Source organism: Taudactylus pleione, unplaced genomic scaffold (genome assembly GCF_031769625.1).
Source record: "Taudactylus pleione unplaced genomic scaffold, aTauple2 ptg001137l, whole genome shotgun sequence".
Classification (NCBI taxonomy): Eukaryota; Metazoa; Chordata; class Amphibia; order Anura; family Myobatrachidae; genus Taudactylus; species Taudactylus pleione.
Window position 1 is genome coordinate 6,849,966 of NW_028285538.1, and position 18,907 is coordinate 6,868,872.

The window sequence follows — 18,907 nt, forward strand, 5'->3', positions numbered from 1 at the left end:
TTTAGTAAAAAGCATATTAGATTAGGTTAGATTAAACCTTTATATGCTCTAGTCTATATAGACCAGGCATGTCAAACTTGCGGCCCGCGGGCCGCATGAGTTCTGAATAGACATGTTATGCAACCCAACAGTGTGGGCTCAAATATATATAATATGCAGTCCACACCCCTGCCACGATCTGAGCTCAGCTCCGATCGGGCAGTGTTTACTTTATTTAAAACTGGCAACGCTGGTCTCTGAAGCGATCAGAGACTAAAGAAACTTCTGATCGCTTCAGAGGCCAGCATTTCCAGTGATGCAGCGTCACCCGTGTCTCTCGCGATGAGAGGAGCCTGCGCCTGCCGCTCTGGATCTAATTAGATCCAGTCAGCAACAGCGTCTACACGGGATGGAGGGAGTGATGACGACATGGACTGGAGCGGTGCCCAGTGGCCATCATGAAGAAAGGTAAGTACTGCACAGGTGAGTGGAGCCAGTTCAATACTGGGAGGGGGCACAGCATAAGGGGCACTACTAGGGGCATTACTGGGGGCACAGCAAAGATGCACTACTAGGGGCTCTGCATAAGGGGCACTACTGGGGACACTGCATAAGGGGCACTACTAGGGGCATTACTGTGGGCACAACATAAGGGCCACTACTATGGACATTACTGGGGGCTCTGCATAAGGGGCACTACTTAGTGCCCCCAGTAGTGATCCCCCCTATGCAGTGCCCCTTGTACAGTGCCCCCAGTAGTGGTCGACCCTGTGCAGTGCCCCTTGTGCCCCCAGTAGTAAGTCCCTTATATAGTGACCCCAGTAGTGGTACCCACTATGCAGTGCCCCCAGTAGTGGTACCCCCTATGCAGTGCCCCATATAGTGCCCCCAGTAGCAGTCATGCAGTCCCCCCAATAGTGGTGACCCTTATTCAGTGCCCATTAAATAGTGGCCCCAGTTGTAGTCCCCCCCTATGCAGTACCCCCAGTATTGCCCTTTTTATAGAGCCCCCAGTAGTGGTCCCCTGATGCAGTGCCCCCAGTGGTAGTCCCCTCCCCCTTATGCAGTGCCCCCAGTGGTAGTCCCCTCCCCCCTATGCAGTGCCCCTAGTAGTAGTCCCCTCCCCTTGTAGTAGTACCCCCTTGTAGTGCCCCCAGTATTAGTCTCCCCCTTGAATTTCCCCCAGTAGTGGTCCCCCCCTTGTAGTGCATGCAGTAGTGGTCTCCCCCCTTGTACGGCCCCCAGTAGTGGTCTCCACCTTGTAATGCCCCCAGTAGTAGTCCCCCCCTTGTAGTGCCCCAAGTAGCAGTCCCCCCAGTTGTAGTTCCCCCTCTTGTAGTGCCCCTAGTAGTAGTCCCCCACCGTGTAGGGCCCCCAGTAGTGGTCTCCCCCTTTGTAGGGCCCCCAGTAGTGGTCTCCCACCTTGTAGGGCCGCAAGAAGTGGTCCCCCCCCAGTAGACACACATAATAAAAAAACAAAACACTTACCTGAATCCCCGCTCCCGATGCCGCCATCCTCTCCTCTGTCTGTCCTCCCAGGCCGGCCCGCTCTGCATTATGGGAGAGACGTCATGGCGTCTCTCCCAATACCCACTGCAGGAGCCGGAAGATGGACCGGCTCCGGCAGTGGGCACAGCAGCAGTCAATGAGAGTCTGACAGACTCTCATTGGCTGCTAATTAAAACAAACACACTGCTGCCGGCGCCAACGGCTGTGTGTTTGTCAGTCATTGTGTAGTGCTGACCGAACTCCGTCCGGTTAGTGCTATACGCGCGGTGCAGCTGTGTCACAGAGACAGACTGCCCGCGGCCCGCATGGCGCTGCGGCCCGGGGGGCACATGGCACCCTGCCCCTGGCCCAGTCCACCTCTGCCCAGCAGGCTGTCTGCCTAGACAGCTGCCGGGTACACAGCGGGTGGCGTCTCCGGACACCTTTGGCGCCTGGAGCTTGCGCTCCACTGGAACCACCCTCCCTACGCCCCTGCACATGAATACATACACATGCACATAAATAAATATAGGAGACACCTAATCTGTCACCAATTAAAAATAACTAAGTGAAACATGTAACGGGTAATACAAACGTATCTAGGTACAGGTGGAGTTGATCAGACTCCTGACAAATTGTATCCCAATAGCCAGATACAAGTTGCAACATAGAAACTTATTAGGAATAGACAATAAAACTGTATAAACCAAAAATTGGGTCAATGTTCAAAAAAAGATCATCATGAATCATTCAGTAAAAGAACAGGAGCATCTCAGCTGCTGTGAAAAAGTGGCCATCTTGGAATCAGGCCCACAGTTCCTAGGAATACTGAGAGTAAAAAAAAAGGCAATTTGGAGCCCCTTGTACACACTAGCTATGGTGTACTTAAGCTGCCCACACTCCAGTGTATACTCAGAAAGAGTGTTTAGCACAGTCGGGAACCTTGTGAGCAAACAGTGTAGGAGGCTACTTCCAAAAAATGTTCAAATGAATTACAAATCCTTTCAGGAATTATTTTTCCGCCAATTACAAACAGAGACTGTAATGGTGGATTCCAGAGGTGATGAGCTAATATTGTGTGATGATGATATTAACAGTGATGGAGCTGATGAAAAGGATGATTAACACTGTTAGGCTAACAGTGTTAGTCTTAAGCCCATTGGTAATTTGGCAGTCAGTGAAGTGCTTGGTTTGTTAAACTGTGTACTTTTTAATATACAACATATGGGTGGATGGGATGGCCCAAGGACAATTCCATCGTGCTTAACTTTTCATTATGGGCTTTGCCCACCTTTCTGTATTGGTGTAAAGACTACTAGCCTGGTACTCCATCTCCATTTACCTGTACTGGCCTGAGGCAGTTGATCTACTGGTTGGAGAAGTTTGTTATTATTATCTTTTCTGCTAGGCTGTTACTTTGGCTTGAATCGCCTGTATTGGCCTGAGGCCTGTGATTTGCTGTTTGGACTCAGTTTTGCATTTGAAAACTCATATGTGGAAGCTTGTTTTTAATAACTTGTTCCATGTTTCAGATTTACTTTGCCTTATAGTTATAAATGCTATATTAGGCTTTTACTTTTAGTTTATTAGTTCTTGATTAATCAAAACATTCTATATGGTTGTATAGTTTATTAAATTGCCATTCTGGCTGCCAATGCTGTGCTACTAGTTTTCATAGATGTGCTCTATTCTTTTAAACTACCATGTGTTGTGCCGCTGCTCTGTTTCTTAGTTTAGCCGGCCAGCTCACAGCAGCCTTTGGCCAATTTTGGTCTCACTGGAGCCTTTGGACAATATTGGTGAAACAATATTACGAGCTGAGATCTGGTCAAAATTGACAGGAAATGAATGTAATTAATGTTAATAATACTGTTGGAACAAAAACAGGTCCACATTACATGATTTTAGCAGTCCTTTCTTTCATTTCAATTAAAAAAAATCCAAACCAAAATGAAAACCAAAGCAATGAGAAGGGTGGTTTTGCCAAAACCAAAACATGACGATGATTTAGAACTTAAATTTAGAACTCCAAATTTTAAAATCCTTGGTATGAACCAAGAAAGTAAAATCAGTTTTTTCAGTACTATCCTATCTTTCTACAGCACCTCCGTTAAAAAGCAAAGTGTTACATCTACACTTCATTACTGACAGCTGAAGCTGGCATTTGGGTTCCTGGCCCTGCCCTTTTGAATGCTGCCACTCAAACTCTGATTCTCTGATTGACAAGATAGAGGAGCACCTCTTGTGTAACCTAATGGCAGTTGAATAGAAACACCAGTTATAAATAATATATATATATATATATATATATATATATATATATATATATATATATATATATATATATATATATAATTTAAATGTTGAACAAATTTTAAAGTCAATATAGATGAAATGGAGGAGAATTATATAGTTCTGTTACATCCAGATCTGGACTAAGGATATTGGCATAAACATTGTAGGTGCATAATTATATCACACATTAAATTCCATATTTATGATTCAAATTTCTAAAAATAGGAAGATGAGAGAAGTAACTTAGCTCTGTATTATATAATCTGTATATCAAGCAACGTTTGGGAAAATACCATTTGTATTGGATACTAAATTTATCTTACATATTAAAAAAAAAAAAAACACTAGATATAAAATATAGTTTGGCTTATAAAGAACAACTTTGAGCAATAGTATATTTAAATGTTTCCGGAGCTTATCAAAACTGAACATATTTGGGATATAGAGTTAATTTCCCCACTTACAGACTGTGAAACGGGGCAGAGTATACATGACAGTGGGTGGAGCTCTGTCCAAAATGCCCATGAAGTGGGTGGAGTTTCACATGTCTAAACGTTGAGCGGTGTGTTGTGATAGGGGCAGATGTTTTCCTTACACACATCAGACTTGTTCAGTATTCCCATTGGAGGATACTACAGCCAGCCACCTTTTCCCAACAGTTTGCATAAAATGACTGACAACAGAGAACCATAACCTATGCATGGCAAATGTATGTGTTTGGAAATGTTGTTAGTTGATCTATGTAACACAACTTATATTTTAGTTTTAATATGCAGGTGGTAATAATATTGGTATGTCATGCCTACACATTTCGTGATTGGTTGATACATAGGGGTAAATTTACTAAAGTGAGAGTTTTTAGAAACGAGTTTTAGAAGAGATGTTGCCCATAGCAACCAATCAGATTCTACTTAACATTTAACTAGCACCTTATAGAAGATAATAGCTAGAATCTGATAGGTTGCTATGGGCAACATTTCTTCTAAAACTCACTTCTAAAAACTCTCACTTTAGTAAATTTACCCTATAGTCTTTCTTTCACATTCTCCTTACCTTTGGCCAACATTCCTGTGTGACTGGATCATACAACCCACCAAGAAACTCTACAATCTGTCTGGACCAAAATGCAATATATAGCAGCTATCCTTGTCTATCAATGTCTATTTCCCTATAGATTGTAAGCTTACAAGCAGGGCCCTCTGACCTCTATGTCTGTCTGTTATTACCCAGTTTTATTCTATAAATGTTTCCAATTGTGAAACGCAATGGAATATGTTGAGCTATATAAGAAACTGTTAATAAATAAATACATATATCAGATTTTCCCTGATTATATTTTTCCCATCTCCTGAAAGATGGTCTTGCTTAGACATGATGATAATTAATAGTAACAAGGTTATTTTAAGAGAAAGATTTTTCACATTGATTAGAACTCTGGCGGTGAATCTGACCTCCTGCTGAGCTTTAATCGTGTTTATAGTAGACTGCCTGCAAGATGATGTAGTTGCTAAGGGTTTCTATGTTGGGGCATGTGGGACTGAAAGTAATTTTCGTTCAACTTTCCTTGTCAATGGTTTAATAAAACTGTACATACTGGAGAGAAAATTAAATTTTAATTAACTGACAGAAATGGTTGAGAGGTATGCAAAATTAATTTCCCCAAGTTTGTATTTGCAATGTTAAAAATAAGTTGACATATTTACTGCCAGAATAAGGACAGAAATAGGGAAAATGTGTTTTTATCTGTATGATGAGTTTGACATGTCATTACAGAACATTCAGTGCTGTAAATTCTAAGTTAGACTTATCTTTATTGGTTGAGTGGGGGCGTTCTGTATCGCTGCATATCATAGCAATGCAGAAAGCCTGCTAGCTATATCTCTGGAGCGTCTTTGGCGGCGAGGCATTCAGACAATTGACTTGACCTGGAGGGTGTTTTGCTCGTGTTGTAGGAGAACAATGGAGCATGAACAATAACTGGAGTGCTTCTTTTTTTCAGCCATTGCCCAACTATACACCCTGGTCCTAGAGACTGTCACTAAAGATTCAAGCTTTCAGATTAAGTAAGGGAGTGTCTACAAATTGTAAGCAATAACATCACAGAGGGGATCCAATGAAGCCTCTTCGCTGTTCCCCCATTGAAGAGTATAGCTTAGCTTTCCTCTGCTTGATAGAGGAAGGGGCTATCACTGCTTGAACAATAGGAGGGGTAATGTACTATACAAGCTCTTCTGAAGTCAGTGCATCACAGTAAATAAGCCTAGTAAAGCAAGTCATTACATAGCTGACTCTATTTCAGTGTTATTTGCATTAACAAATCCTTCTCACAAACGAGCATATGTAAATACATGGCGATACGGCTTCTCACTGTTTATTAAATAGAGCAATAAAACTTTATTTGCATAAACTCTATCAAAGTCTTTGTGGTGTAGCTACTCACCTGTCTGCCAACTATATCTCACTCTCTCTGGTCCTTCTCTGATTTTCTACTTGCACTGTTCTTGGTCTCTCCAATCTAATTGCTTCTCTAAACCTGCTAAGGGCTAATGTGTGTCTTGTGTGTAAGTCACATAAGCTGAAACCTTAAATAAATTAACGCAGAGATAGGAAATGGCATTAAAAAAGTTTAGCTATTTATTGAAAAGATCAACATATTAAAGATTGTATGGTGACAAGAAAGGACAGCCAATAATCACTGCAGCCAAGCAATGCCCCAACACAAACACACAACCATGCATTGTGGGTGAAGTCCGCCCTATGGATGCTTTCAACACAAATGAGTATCCAACTCAGGGGCCTATTCATCAACACTAAAATAACGTTTTGTAAGGACATTTTCCTTAATTACCATTATTTTAGTATTCATGAAGACACTTAATACAGGAGATATCACTGATATCTCCTGGTTAAGTCCAACTGCGTTAATTTCCACACTCCCCATACAGTAGTATGGGGATATGAAAATTATGCTATTCATCAAATTCCTAAAATTATGTTTTTTCAGGAATTTGATGGTGTTACTATACGCCACTGTCAGGTGGCGTATAGCAGGTTACGCTTAACTGCTGTCAGCTGGGCAGGTCCTCTGCCGGCTCCCTCTGTCACTCTGGTCGCTTCTCAGGCTCCATCTGCTGTGCTGACACTGTGCTCTCCTGCCAGAACACAGTAAAGTTTAGAAAAAAAAAAAGAAAGTTTTTTTTCAATTTTTCTAAACTTTACTGTGCTCTGCCAGCAGAACACAGTGTCAGCAAAGTAGACGGAGCAGGAGGCGGCTGCAGCGGCAAGGTAAGCGGAGGACAGGGGGGAGGTGGATGGAGGGGGGTTGGAGGGACAGAATTCCGCAGCTGTAGGTTGTGCTGTGCATGTGCTGCTTTTATGGATGTAACAGCGCATGCACAGCACTGATTACAGCTTCGGTAAGTTAGAGCAGGCAGGGTAAAGTATCTACTTTTTGAAAAGCTGTCATCGCAAAAATGACAGCTTTTCGGAATAGATATTTATGGGGAATGATGACTTTCTCCGATAATTAGGTAGAACTCCATGCGAATTCTAAACCTAATTACCTCCAGAGAATTTTATGTGTTAATGAATAGGCCCCTCAATCTTGCAACATAAATCACCTGGAAAGCTGTAGTGCTGCCACTGGTGGGGTAGTTCAGACTTCGCTCAAGATGAGTGCACCCAAAACAAATCAATGCACCCAAGCTAAATGATCTGCCATTCTTTCTGGCAAACAGTAAATGGCCAACAACCATTCAAACCTAAACTAAAGGGTGGGAAGGAGGGCAAATTTGTCACAAAGAATGCTAATAACAATGTAACCCAACCTTAAATACCTAAACACTAACCCCACCCCTAAACAACCCAACTGGCTAACCTTAACCCATGTGACCTCACAATCCACCCATGACCTAGTGGTTTAACCCACGACAGGCCTACTCTGCCTTCTGATCTTCTTTTATTTTCTGTTCACCTCTCATTTTACTTGCCTGGTGGTGACGTTATTACATATGTAACCTCTGATTGATGGGGGTGGTGGTAGTGTGTATTCTCAACCACCCTGCCATAGCTCAGTCTCTTTCACCTCAAGATTCAGGGAGAAACAGGTAATTTAGTAGGAATGAAGCAGAAGCAGCAGGTGGAGGTGTGTGCAGGGGTATGCAGTCGGGAAGCCGGCGGACGTAATCCCGAAGGCGGCTTCCCAACTGCTTTATCCCGGCGAGGGTTAAATGACAGGCGTCTAAATGTAGACGCCTGTCATTTTACCGACGCCGGGAGACCGGCGCCCGGCACCACGATCGAGGTGATGCTGGGCACTGAGCGCGGACAGCCGCGGAGGGGGAGGGTTAGGTTTAGGGCTTGACACAACAGCTAACACTCTGGCATGGATTTGGGAGAAAGCTTTGCCAATGAGGACTGGGATGAAATTTGATCCATCTGCATCAAAATAACAGAAAATGCCTACCTACTTCTTTATCAGTAGTGCCTGGTCCCACTACATGGCATATATTGTCTTCAAGCAACTCATCAAGGTGTTGGAGAGGTTTGCACCCTGCAGATGGCTCCTCTGTCCACATCTGGTGGCATATCGCTAAGATCTCTATATTCTGGTTGGTCAGATACTAACAACTTGTCCACTCTCCTACTCCTACTCGATCTGCTACCAAAATAAATTAATTTGCCATGTCGTCTCGGTAGCAATGGGGTAAATTTACTAAGAATTGTGTCTGGTCCGAGTTTAAACTTTCACAGCATTGCTGAAAATCAGGAGACTTTTGCCTTCTGAAACTCTCAAATTTATCAAGAATCGTGATTTGCTGAATCATTTTTTCGATGGTGTATATGATCGAGTTTATCCCCAAGTTCCCTAAGTCTGACTGCAGCCAAACTGACCTGAACATGAAGCCTGCACATATCAGTGGGATATGTGCAGGCTGCTTGTGTGTGGGAAAACTAAATAAGGGGTTAATTAAAAAAAAATGACATATGGTCCCTACCCCAAAGCATAACCAGCCCCGGGCTCCTGAGCCAGTCCTGGTTCTAAAAATATGAGGGAAAAAATGTGTAGGGTTCCCTCGTATTTAAAGGAACCAGCACTGTGCTCCCTGAGTCAGCCCTGGTTTTAAAAATAGGTGGAAAAAATGGCGTGGTTTTTATTTTTAAAAACAGCATCGGACTCAAACCTAGGCTGGTTATAATGCCACAGCCAGTGGACCCTTTCACCGGCTCTCCCTGGCCAAACCATTTACACCCCAAGTTAGTTAGCTCAGGCTGGGGATCTCACGGGAGGTGGGAACCCCCCCAAATAAAGGGGTTTCTACTCTCACAAGCATCACAGGCTTAGGCTGAAGCCCGGGGCTCTTCCCTGCATCCTTGGCTGGTGGGTGCAGGGGTAATAAAGTGAAATATAAATATGTACTATTGTTTTACACAGTGGAACTACAGATGCCAGGGTGCCTGCCCTTTGGCACTCGTGGCACTACAAGTACCCGTACCCCCACTGTAAAAAAAATAATAAAGAAGCCCACGGTACTCACACACCGTTGAAAGCGCTCGCGAGTCGATGGTCCCTGACTGTGCATGCGCTGCCTCCGTCGTGCGCATGCGCGAGACCCGTACTGAGACAGCAGCTCCGTCGCAATGGGTCTCGATACAAGACGGGGCGGCTGTCGATGTTGATTGACAGCTCGCCCCATTTTGTAGGCGGTTGTTGCACAAACGCAGACGTTCCCTTAGGAATGCCTGGCATTTGTGGGCGGCCCTACTGACATCACTCGTGATGTCAATAGTGGACTTTCTGCTCTCTTAGAGCAGGAAGTCCACTCGGGCTTGCGAGAGCTGAGACCCTGCCACAGGGTCTCCTCGCAAGCCCGATGTAATCGCGACCATCGCCAGGCCGCTCGCAAAAGCTGTGGGTGGTCACCCACAGCTTAGCGAGTGGCCTGGAGGCCGAAAAAAAAAATCCCCGCCCTGATTCAGAGCGAGCGCTCGCAAAGAGCGAGCGGCTCTGAATCAGGCCCTAAGTTCCATGCACACAATGCAGGAACAATAAGAACCAACTTGCGGTCAACTCTGATGTGTTTTTTGTGTCAAGGTTGTTACTGTGACTCTTTGCCACTCCATACTGCAAATTTTCTTCCATTTAGTAATTATCCCGAAGATTTAATTGTGTGCATAGGATAGCAGAATAACTCACTTTCACTGATTATTAAAGATGATTAAAGTTGCAATGAAATTTTGCACAAATCAATCCATTTCGTACAATTACAAAGGGCCAGTGATAAAACTGAGAATTTCAGCAGTTGCCGCACTGTTATGACGATGAACGTCATATCACACTGTATTGTAAATTCAGGTTTCTGATTATAAGTATTTCCTCATCTGTATACAATCTATTAGCCTTCTGCTTCATTCAAACTTGAGGTAGCTGTCAATTTTTTGGCGGCAAGACATGATTTACCATCACAAGTTCGTTCTGTGACAAGTTTTTGTCTTCTAATGTTCCAGGAGTTGTCAAGGTTGATTACGGTGATGTATCGGAGAGGAAAGGTCTCAGAGAAAAACTGAAGTGTCATCCATTTTCTTGGTACCTAGAAATGGTATATCCAGATTCCCAAATTCCCAGGCGTTATTATTCACTTGGTGAGGTATGATTTATTTTACACCTTATCTTGTTTGTTTGTTGTTAGCTATTTGCAGATTTGGTTTACTTACCTCTTGAATTGTAGCAAAATTTTGCACCTGACAGATTGAGAGAATTATGGTATAATTCAGAGGTTTCCAATCTCCGCCATTACAGTCCAGATTTTAAGGATATTCATGCTTGAGTCCAGATGGTTAAATCAAATTGACCGAGGTACTAATTAAGTCACCTGTGCTCAAGCACGGATATCCTTGATATCTGGACCTTAATGTATAATTTACTGAAGAATTTAAATTTGGAAACTGTAAACAGACTTCAAAATGAATATATATATATATCTACAGACTATCACTGCTAATTTCTACTCAGACACTTTATAATATGGTAGTTAGATAAGTATTCAGTTGCTATACTTATGCTGTATTGTCTTGTTTATGGAGAAATATTTTTTTCCCCTCTTAACCTTCCACTGTTTCAAGTGTGTACGTGTGTGTGTGTATATATATATATATATATATATAATAGGGGTGAGCGGGTTCGGATTTCTGAAATCCGAACCCCCCCGAGCCCCCCCGATCCGAGGCAGATCCGAGTCAGGCTCGACTTTTCCCGCCTGACTCGGATCTGAAATCGAGGCAAAACGTCATCATCCCGCCTTCCGAGTCTCGCGGGTTTTGGATCCTATATAAGGTACCCGCGTCGGCGCCATTTTCTCACTCGGCTGTGGACAGTGAAGAGGGAGGGTGGGAGTTAGGGCTGTGTAGTGTAGTGTAGTGTAGTGCTGCTGTTGTCCACTACTTCAAAGTCCATAGGGGCTGGCTGTGTTGTGCTGTGCTGCTGTTGTTAATAGGGGCTGTTTCCACTACTTCAAAGTCCATAGGGGCTGGCTGGACTGTGTTGTGCAGTCAGTTCTCCATAGGGGCTGTGTCCACTCCAAAGTCCTGTGCAGTGTCCCAGTCCTAAAGGGGTGCTGTAGTGTTGTCCAGGGGGTGCTCTGTCCATCAGGGGTGCTCCCCCCAAGTGCTAAAAAAATAATATATTTTCTGTGTTTGTGAATTGTGTGCGCAGTAGCCGCACGTGCATCAACAAAGTAGTGCCAAGCGTGCGCCTGTGTCATAAGTAAAGGGCCGGCTGGCTTGACCGTTAAGGGTGCTGTAACCCCCGAAAGTACACTCCAGTCCAAACCAAAAAAAAATTATTTTCTGTGTTTGTGAATTGTGTGCGCAGTAGCCGCACGTGCATCAACAAAGTAGTGCCAAGCGTGCGCCTGTGTCATAAGTAAAGGGCCGGCTGGCTTGACCGTTAAGGGTGCTGTAACCCCCGAAAGTACACTCCAGTCCAAACCAAAAAAAAAATTATTTTCTGTGTTTGTGAATTGTGTGCGCAGTAGCCGCACGTGCATCAACAAAGTAGTGCCAAGCGTGCGCCTGTGTCATAAGTAAAGGGCCGGCTGGCTTGACCGTTAAGGGTGCTGTAACCCCCGAAAGTACACTCCAGTCCAAACCAAAAAACAAATTATTTTCTGTGTTTGTGAATTGTGTGCGCAGTAGCCGCACGTGCATCAACAAAGTAGTGCCAAGCGTGCGCCTGTGTCATAAGTAAAGGGCCGGCTGGCTTGACCGTTAAAGGGTGCTGTAACCCCCAAAGTACACTCCAGTCCAAACCAAAAAAAAAATTATTTTCTGTGTTTGTGAATTGTGTGCGCAGTAGCCGCACGTGCATCAACAAAGTAGTGCCAAGCGTGCGCCTGTGTCATAAGTAAAGGGCCGGCTGGCTTGACCGTTAAGGGTGCTGTAACCCCCGAAAGTACACTCCAGTCCAAACCAAAAAAATTATTATTTTCTGTGTTTGTGAATTGTGTGCGCAGTAGCCGCACGTGCATCAACAAAGTAGTGCCAAGCGTGCGCCTGTGTCATAAGTAAAGGGCCGGCTGGCTTGACCGTTAAGGGTGCTGTAACCCCCGAAAGTACACTCCAGTCCAAACCAAAAAAAAAATTATTTTCTGTGTTTAGCCGCACGTATATATCAAATCGATATAACATAAATGGAGGACCAAACTTTCTCCGATAAAAATAAAATAGAGAAAGATCAAGAACCACTTCCTCCTAGTGCTGAAGCTGCTGCCACTAGTCATGACATAGACGATAACATGCCATCAACGTCGTCTGCCAAGGCCGATTCCCAATGTCATAGTAGAGGGCACATACAATCCCAAATGGCAAAGTTCAGGAAAATGACCTTGAAAAAGACATTTAAATCAGCTGAAGAGAAACGTAAACTTGCCAATATGCCATTTACGACACGGAGTGGCAAGGAACGGCTAAGGTCGATCCCTAGTATGTTCATGACTAGTGGTTCAGCTTCACATGACGATGGAAGCCCTCCTCCCACTAAAAAAATCAAAAGAGTTAAGCTGGCAAAAGCACAGCGAAGAACTGTGCTTTCTAAGAAGATATCACAAATCCCCAAGGAGAGTCCAAGTGTGGTGGTGGTTGCGATGCCTGACCTTCCCAGCACTGGACGGGAAGAGGTGGCTCTTTCCACCATTTGCACGCCCCCTGCAAGTGCTGAAAGGAGCACCCACAGTCCACTTGCTGATATGCAAATTGAAGATGTCACTGTTGAAGTACAACAGGATGAGGATACTGGTGTAGCTGGCGCTGAGGAGGAAGTTGGCGAGGAGGATTCTGATGGTGATGTGGTTTGTTTAAATCAGGCTCCGGGGGAGACAGTTGTTGTCCGTGGGATGAAAAAGCCCATCACGGTCATGCCTGGGCAGAAGACCAAACATTCCACCTCTTTGGTCTGGCAATATTTCTATCCAAATCCGGACAACAACTGTCTTGCCATATGTACCATATGTAAAGGTGAAATAAGTAGGGGTAGGGACGTCAACCACCTAGGAACATCCTCCCTTATACGGCACCTGCAGCGCGTTCATAAAAAGTTACTGTCAAGTTCAGAAACTTTGGCTAAGACCGTAAGCAGTCCAGGGACACCTAAATCCCGTTGTCCTGTTGTATCCAAGCGCCTGCAAACCACACCGTCAACTCCCTCCTCGTCAATTTCCTCCTTAGTCAGGATCGGAAGTAGTCCTGCAGGCCATGTCACTGGCATGACTGACTCTCCTATCCGGGATTCCTCCGGAGGATCCTGCATTGCTACGCCTACTGCTGCCGCTGCTGCTGCTGGGAGTCGTTCATTATCCCAGAGAGGAAGTAGGAACACCACTACTTTTACTAAACAATTGACCCTCCAACAGTCCTTAGCGAGGAGGATGAAGTACGACAGCAGTCATCCTGAAGCAAAACGTATGACTGAAGCCTTGACTGCTATGTTGGTGTTAGACGTGCGTCCGGTATCCGCCATTAGTGCAGTGGGATTTAGACAATTGATGGAGGTAGTGTGTCCCCGGTTCCAAATCCCGTCTAGATTCCACTTCACTAAGCAGGCGATACCGAGACTGTACAGAAACGTCAGAAAAAGTGTCCTCAGTGTCCTGAAAAATGCCGTTGTACACAATGTCCACTTAACCACGGACATGTGGACAAGTGGAACAGGGCAGACTAAGGACTATATGACTGTGACAGCCCACTGGGTAGATGTATCACCTTACGCAGCAACAGCAGCAGCATCACCAGTAGCAGCATCTCAGAAACGCCAGCTCGTTACAAGGCAGGCTACGCTGTGTATCACCAGTTTCAGTAAGAGGCACACCGCCGACAACCTCTTAGAGAAACTGAGGGAAATCATCGCCCAGTGGCTTACCCCACTTAGACTCTCCTGGGGATTTGTGATATCTGACAACGCCACCAATATTGTGCGGGCATTACATCTGGGCAAATTCCAGCACGTCCCATGTTTTGCTCACACAATAAACTTGGTGGTGCAGAATTTTCTGAAAAGCGACAGGGGCGTGCAGGAGACGCTTTGGGTGGCCCGAAAAATTTCTGGCCACTTTCGCCATTCAGCGACTGCGTGCCGAAGACTGGAGCGCCAGCAAACACTCTTGAACCTGCCCCGCCATCACCTGAAGCAAGAGGTTGTGACGCGGTGGAACTCAACCCTCTATATGCTTCAGAGGATGGAGGAGCAGCAAAAGGCCATACAAGCCTATACATCCACCTATGACATAGGCAAAGGAGGGGGTATGCACCTGACTCAAGCGCAGTGGAGAATGATTTCCGTGTTGTGCAAGGTTCTCCAGCCCTTCGAACTTGCCACACGTGAAGTCAGTTCAGACACAGCCAGCTTGAGTCAGGTCATTCCCCTCATCAGGCTTTTGCAGAAGCAGCTGGAGAAAGTGAAGGAGGAGCTAAGACGGAGCGATTCCGCTCGGCATGTGGGACTTGTGGATGAAGCCCTTCATTCGCTTTGCCAGGATTCCAGGGTGGTCAATCTGTTGAAATCAGACCACTACATTTTGGCCACCGTGCTTGATCCTAGGTTTAAAGCCTATGTGGTGTCTCTCTTTCCGGCCGACACAAGCCTGCAGAGGTGCAAAGACCTGCTGGTGAACACACTGTCAGCTGAAGCGGAACGTGACACGTCAACGGCTCCTTCTTCATTTTCTCCCGCAACTGGGGCTGCCAGGAAAAAACTTAGGTATCCTAAGCAACCCGCTGGCGGTGATGCAGGGCAGGCAGGACCAAGTTTGGACATCTGGTCCGGACTGAAGGACCTGGCAACAATTTCTGACATGTCTACTGTCACTGCATATGATACTGTCACCATTGACAGAATGGTGGAGGATTACATCGGTGACAGCATCCAAGTAGGCATGTCAGACAGTCCATACCTGTACTGGCAGGAAAAAGAGGCAATTTGGAGGCCCCTGTACAAGCTGGCTCTATTTAACCTGAGTTGCCCCCCCTCCAGTGTGTACTCCGAAAGAGTGTTTAGTGCAGCCGGGAACCTTGTCAGCGAAAGGCGTAGGAGGTTGCTTCCACAGAATGTGGAGAAGATGATGTTCATCAAAATGAATTATCAGCTCTTCCAGGGAGACCAGCCTCCAGAAGGTACAGAGGGACCTGTGGTGGTGGATTCAAGTGGGGACGAGTTAATACTTTGTGAGGATGAGGATGTACACACTGAAGAGGGTGAGGAATCGGTGGATGAGGAGGATGAGGATGACATCTTGCCTCCGTAGAGCCAGTTTGTGCAGGGACACATTAATTGCCAGCTTGTTTTGTGGGGGCCCAAACGAACCAATCATTTCAGCCACAGTTGTGTGGCAGACCCTGGCGCTGAAATTATTGATTTGTTAAAGTGTGCATGTCCTGTTTATACAACATAAGGGTGGGTGGGAGGGCCCAAGGACAATTCCATCTTGCACTTCTTTTTTTTCTTTGCATTATGTACAGTTTGGGGCCTAGTTTTTCTAACTGCCATCCTGTCTGCCACTGCAGTGTCATTCCTAGATGGGTCACGTGTTTGTGCCGCCCACTCGTGTCGCTTAGCATAGTCATCCAGCTACCTCGGTGCAACCTTTTGGACATAAAAACACTATTGTGAGGTGTGAGGTGTTCAGAATAGACTGGAAATGAGTGGAAATGAAGGTTATTGAGGTTAATAATAGCATAGGAGCAGAGAAACCAACAAATTCTGTGATTTTAGCTGTTTTTATGCTTTTTTAAAAAAAAATACAGATCCTAAACACAAAACCCAGAACCCAAAACACGGAAGGGTGGTTTTGGCAAAACCAATCCAGATCCAAAACACGAAGAAAGATCCAGATCCAAAACCAAAACACAAAACACGAAAAGTGGCCGGTGCACACCCCTAATATATATATATATATGTATATAGAAAGAAGGAAAAAGAACTGGCACTCGGAGACAGCAACAAGAAAAAACGATGTATATTCTCTAACGTTTTCGAGGTTACCACCCCGTCATCAGGACAGAATACATACAGCAACAAACAACACTTACCCCACCGTTAAATACCCCACCTGTGGCCAGCTTCAATCACCGCGCACCATGGGCGCCAGCTCCTCCCACTGGATACAGTCATCACCGAACTTCCGGAACGCCTTGCAGCCGTTGCCATGGGAACTGCAGGCTTGCGTTCCACCAGCCGGCCCTATGCGCTCCAGTTCTGTCCAAGCTAAGGACTGTCACCTGCGGCTAGATGCTGAGCTGCCCGTGTGTGCACCAGCTAGGGAAACAAATAGAATAGCCATAAATACAACATCCCCATAAGAAATAAATACAGACATTATAGACAATGTCTGCCGGCAGATTGTGTCTTTTTTTTTATATATATATATATATATATATTATATATATATATTGTGGCAGTATCGGTAAAAGAGAAGTATCTCCAGATGCTGCAGACTCGCGCTCAGTGGGAAACTTACCGTGAAGGAAAAGAGATGGAGATGGTCCATCTTAAAGTCAGCTGTAAGGAGCAAGTACAAAGTCTCCATTCCAATTTACTTGCAGCTAAAGCAGTTTCAGAATGTATGACAGAAATAAATGCATTCCTGGAGGAAAGTCTGCATAAAGCCGCAAAGCAAAGTGAATCTTTGGAGAGAGAGCTTAACCTTGCCCATGGCAGGGCTTGGAAGTTGCAAGAACAGAAGAAAAACCTTGAAAAGTGTCTGCTAAGTACACAGGACCAGTTGCAAAGATTCCAAACGGAGAGGAATACCAAAGAACTGGAGTTGCAATGTGTATTAAAAGTGGCAGCGTCTGAAATAGTTGTATCAAAGTTGGGAAATTCCCTAAAAGGCTGTCTTGGAAAAGTGGATGAGAGTCCTTGCAGTGACTTCCAGCTTACAGTGATAGCTGAGGGTGTGAAGTCCTCCCAAAGAGACACGGGTCCAGATGGCAAAACCGTGTCTGAAGTTGATGATAAAGAACTGACAGATGGTGATCGCATGACCTGTCAAGAAAAGGTACAGGATGTACAGAAGTCTACGGAGATAGTGATGGCTTCAAAGGATGAGACTCTCTTGTTGCCGTGGATTCAGGGTGATCTGAATGTGACGCAATCACACAGTTTTGCAGGGCAAAGCAGAACCTTAAAAAGGTTAATTCTGAGAGTCTTGTGAAGAATAATACTCAGGTGTGTGAACAATGCCTTCATGCAAACAGGACGGAACTTGCAATTCTGCTGGATTTGTCTATGAGGAAGTAGGGCACTATGGGAAAATGTGCTGAAATCCTTAAAGCTTGAGGAGAGTGAAGAGGGACATCATCATGAGAATGCCTCGTCCCATGTAACTGAACCCAGGGGTTTCAAGCTGAGGAGGGGGATATGTGGCTGTATCACCAGAGGTGGCACTGGTGAGCAGCAGATTCTGTGTGGAGCAGGACAGATCCGCCCAAACAGCGTAGAAAAGCATTGTGGGAAGATGTATAATGGCTGCCAAGTGAACTCAGTCCAGGGAGGACTGAGGCAGACCAGTCAGACATAGGGCCTGATTCAGACCCGCTCGCGAGCGCTGGCAAGAGGGTCGATGTTGGGCCATTGCGCATGCGCATGTTGGACCCGGCTCCATCGTGCGCATGCGTGAGACCCGGATAGCGACGGGCAAGCCATCGCTATGGGTCTCACTACAAAGGGGGCGTGCTGTCGAGGGTGAGTGACAGCACACCCCCTTTGGTGGGCGTGCTGGGGGTGTGGCTGGCCAGAAGTAGGCGTTCCCATGGGAATGCCTACCGTCTGGGGCCGGCCCCACTGACATCACAAGTGATGTCAGTGGGAGTGCTTTTGGCTCTGACAGAGCCAAAAGCACTCCAGGGCTTGCGGCAGACAAGACCCTACCACAAGGGTCTAGTCGCAAGCCCGATGGTCGTGATGGTCTTGACCATCGCGACCATCTTTTTGGCCGCTCGCTATAGCTGTGGGTGGTCACCCACAGCTATGCAAGCGGCCAGGAGGCCTCTCTAAAATCAGGAAGGACGGCCCTGATTCAGAGCGAGTGCTCTGTCAGAGTGTCCGGCTCTGAATCAGGGCCGGAGCTCACTGTGCTAGCAAGCCAGTGAGGGCCAGGAGGCCTGAGCCTAGACCTGTGAGATACAGGGAAAGCTATCCAACTCTGGGACTGAGCTATGGTACCTGCAAGAAAGCAGGCCAGACTGTGAGAGGTGGCAGCCATCAAGCTAAGGATGCTGTACCAGGCCAGGAGGCCAGTGTCCAGTCCTGCATGTGGCAGGAAGGACCACAAATCTCAGAGACTGTGAGAGACTTTCATGCAGATTAGCTGCTTCTATAGAGAGGGCTCAAGAAGTGAGCTTATGCCCTAAGAAAAGCCTAAGAAAGGGCTAGGTTGTTTATTATTTTATTTCTGTTTCCTGATGTCCATGCTGAAGTAAAAGCACCATTTTTCATTTGTTTAACTGGAATGTAATGTGGGGACTCTAATTCTGCATCTAATCACTGCACCACTAACACCAACCTATCAAGCTAATAACCCCAAGTATCACAATATATAAATCGCGTCATCATGGCTCCGCCCCCTGCGTCACAATGCCTTTATTTTCGGCATTGTGA

At 45.6% G+C, this 18,907-nt stretch overlaps 1 protein-coding gene across 2 annotated transcripts in view; it reads left to right on the forward strand.

Annotated features, from left to right (window-relative positions):
* Positions 1 to 18,907, forward strand: part of GALNT13 (polypeptide N-acetylgalactosaminyltransferase 13) — a 531,019-nt gene that overhangs the window by 405,711 nt on the left and 106,401 nt on the right. For both annotated transcript variants that reach the window (XM_088462019.1, XM_088462018.1), the window contains exon 8: positions 10,270 to 10,409. In XM_088462019.1, the coding sequence (XP_088318145.1) occupies positions 10,270 to 10,409 (140 nt within the window). The remainder of the gene's footprint in view (positions 1 to 10,269; positions 10,410 to 18,907) is intronic.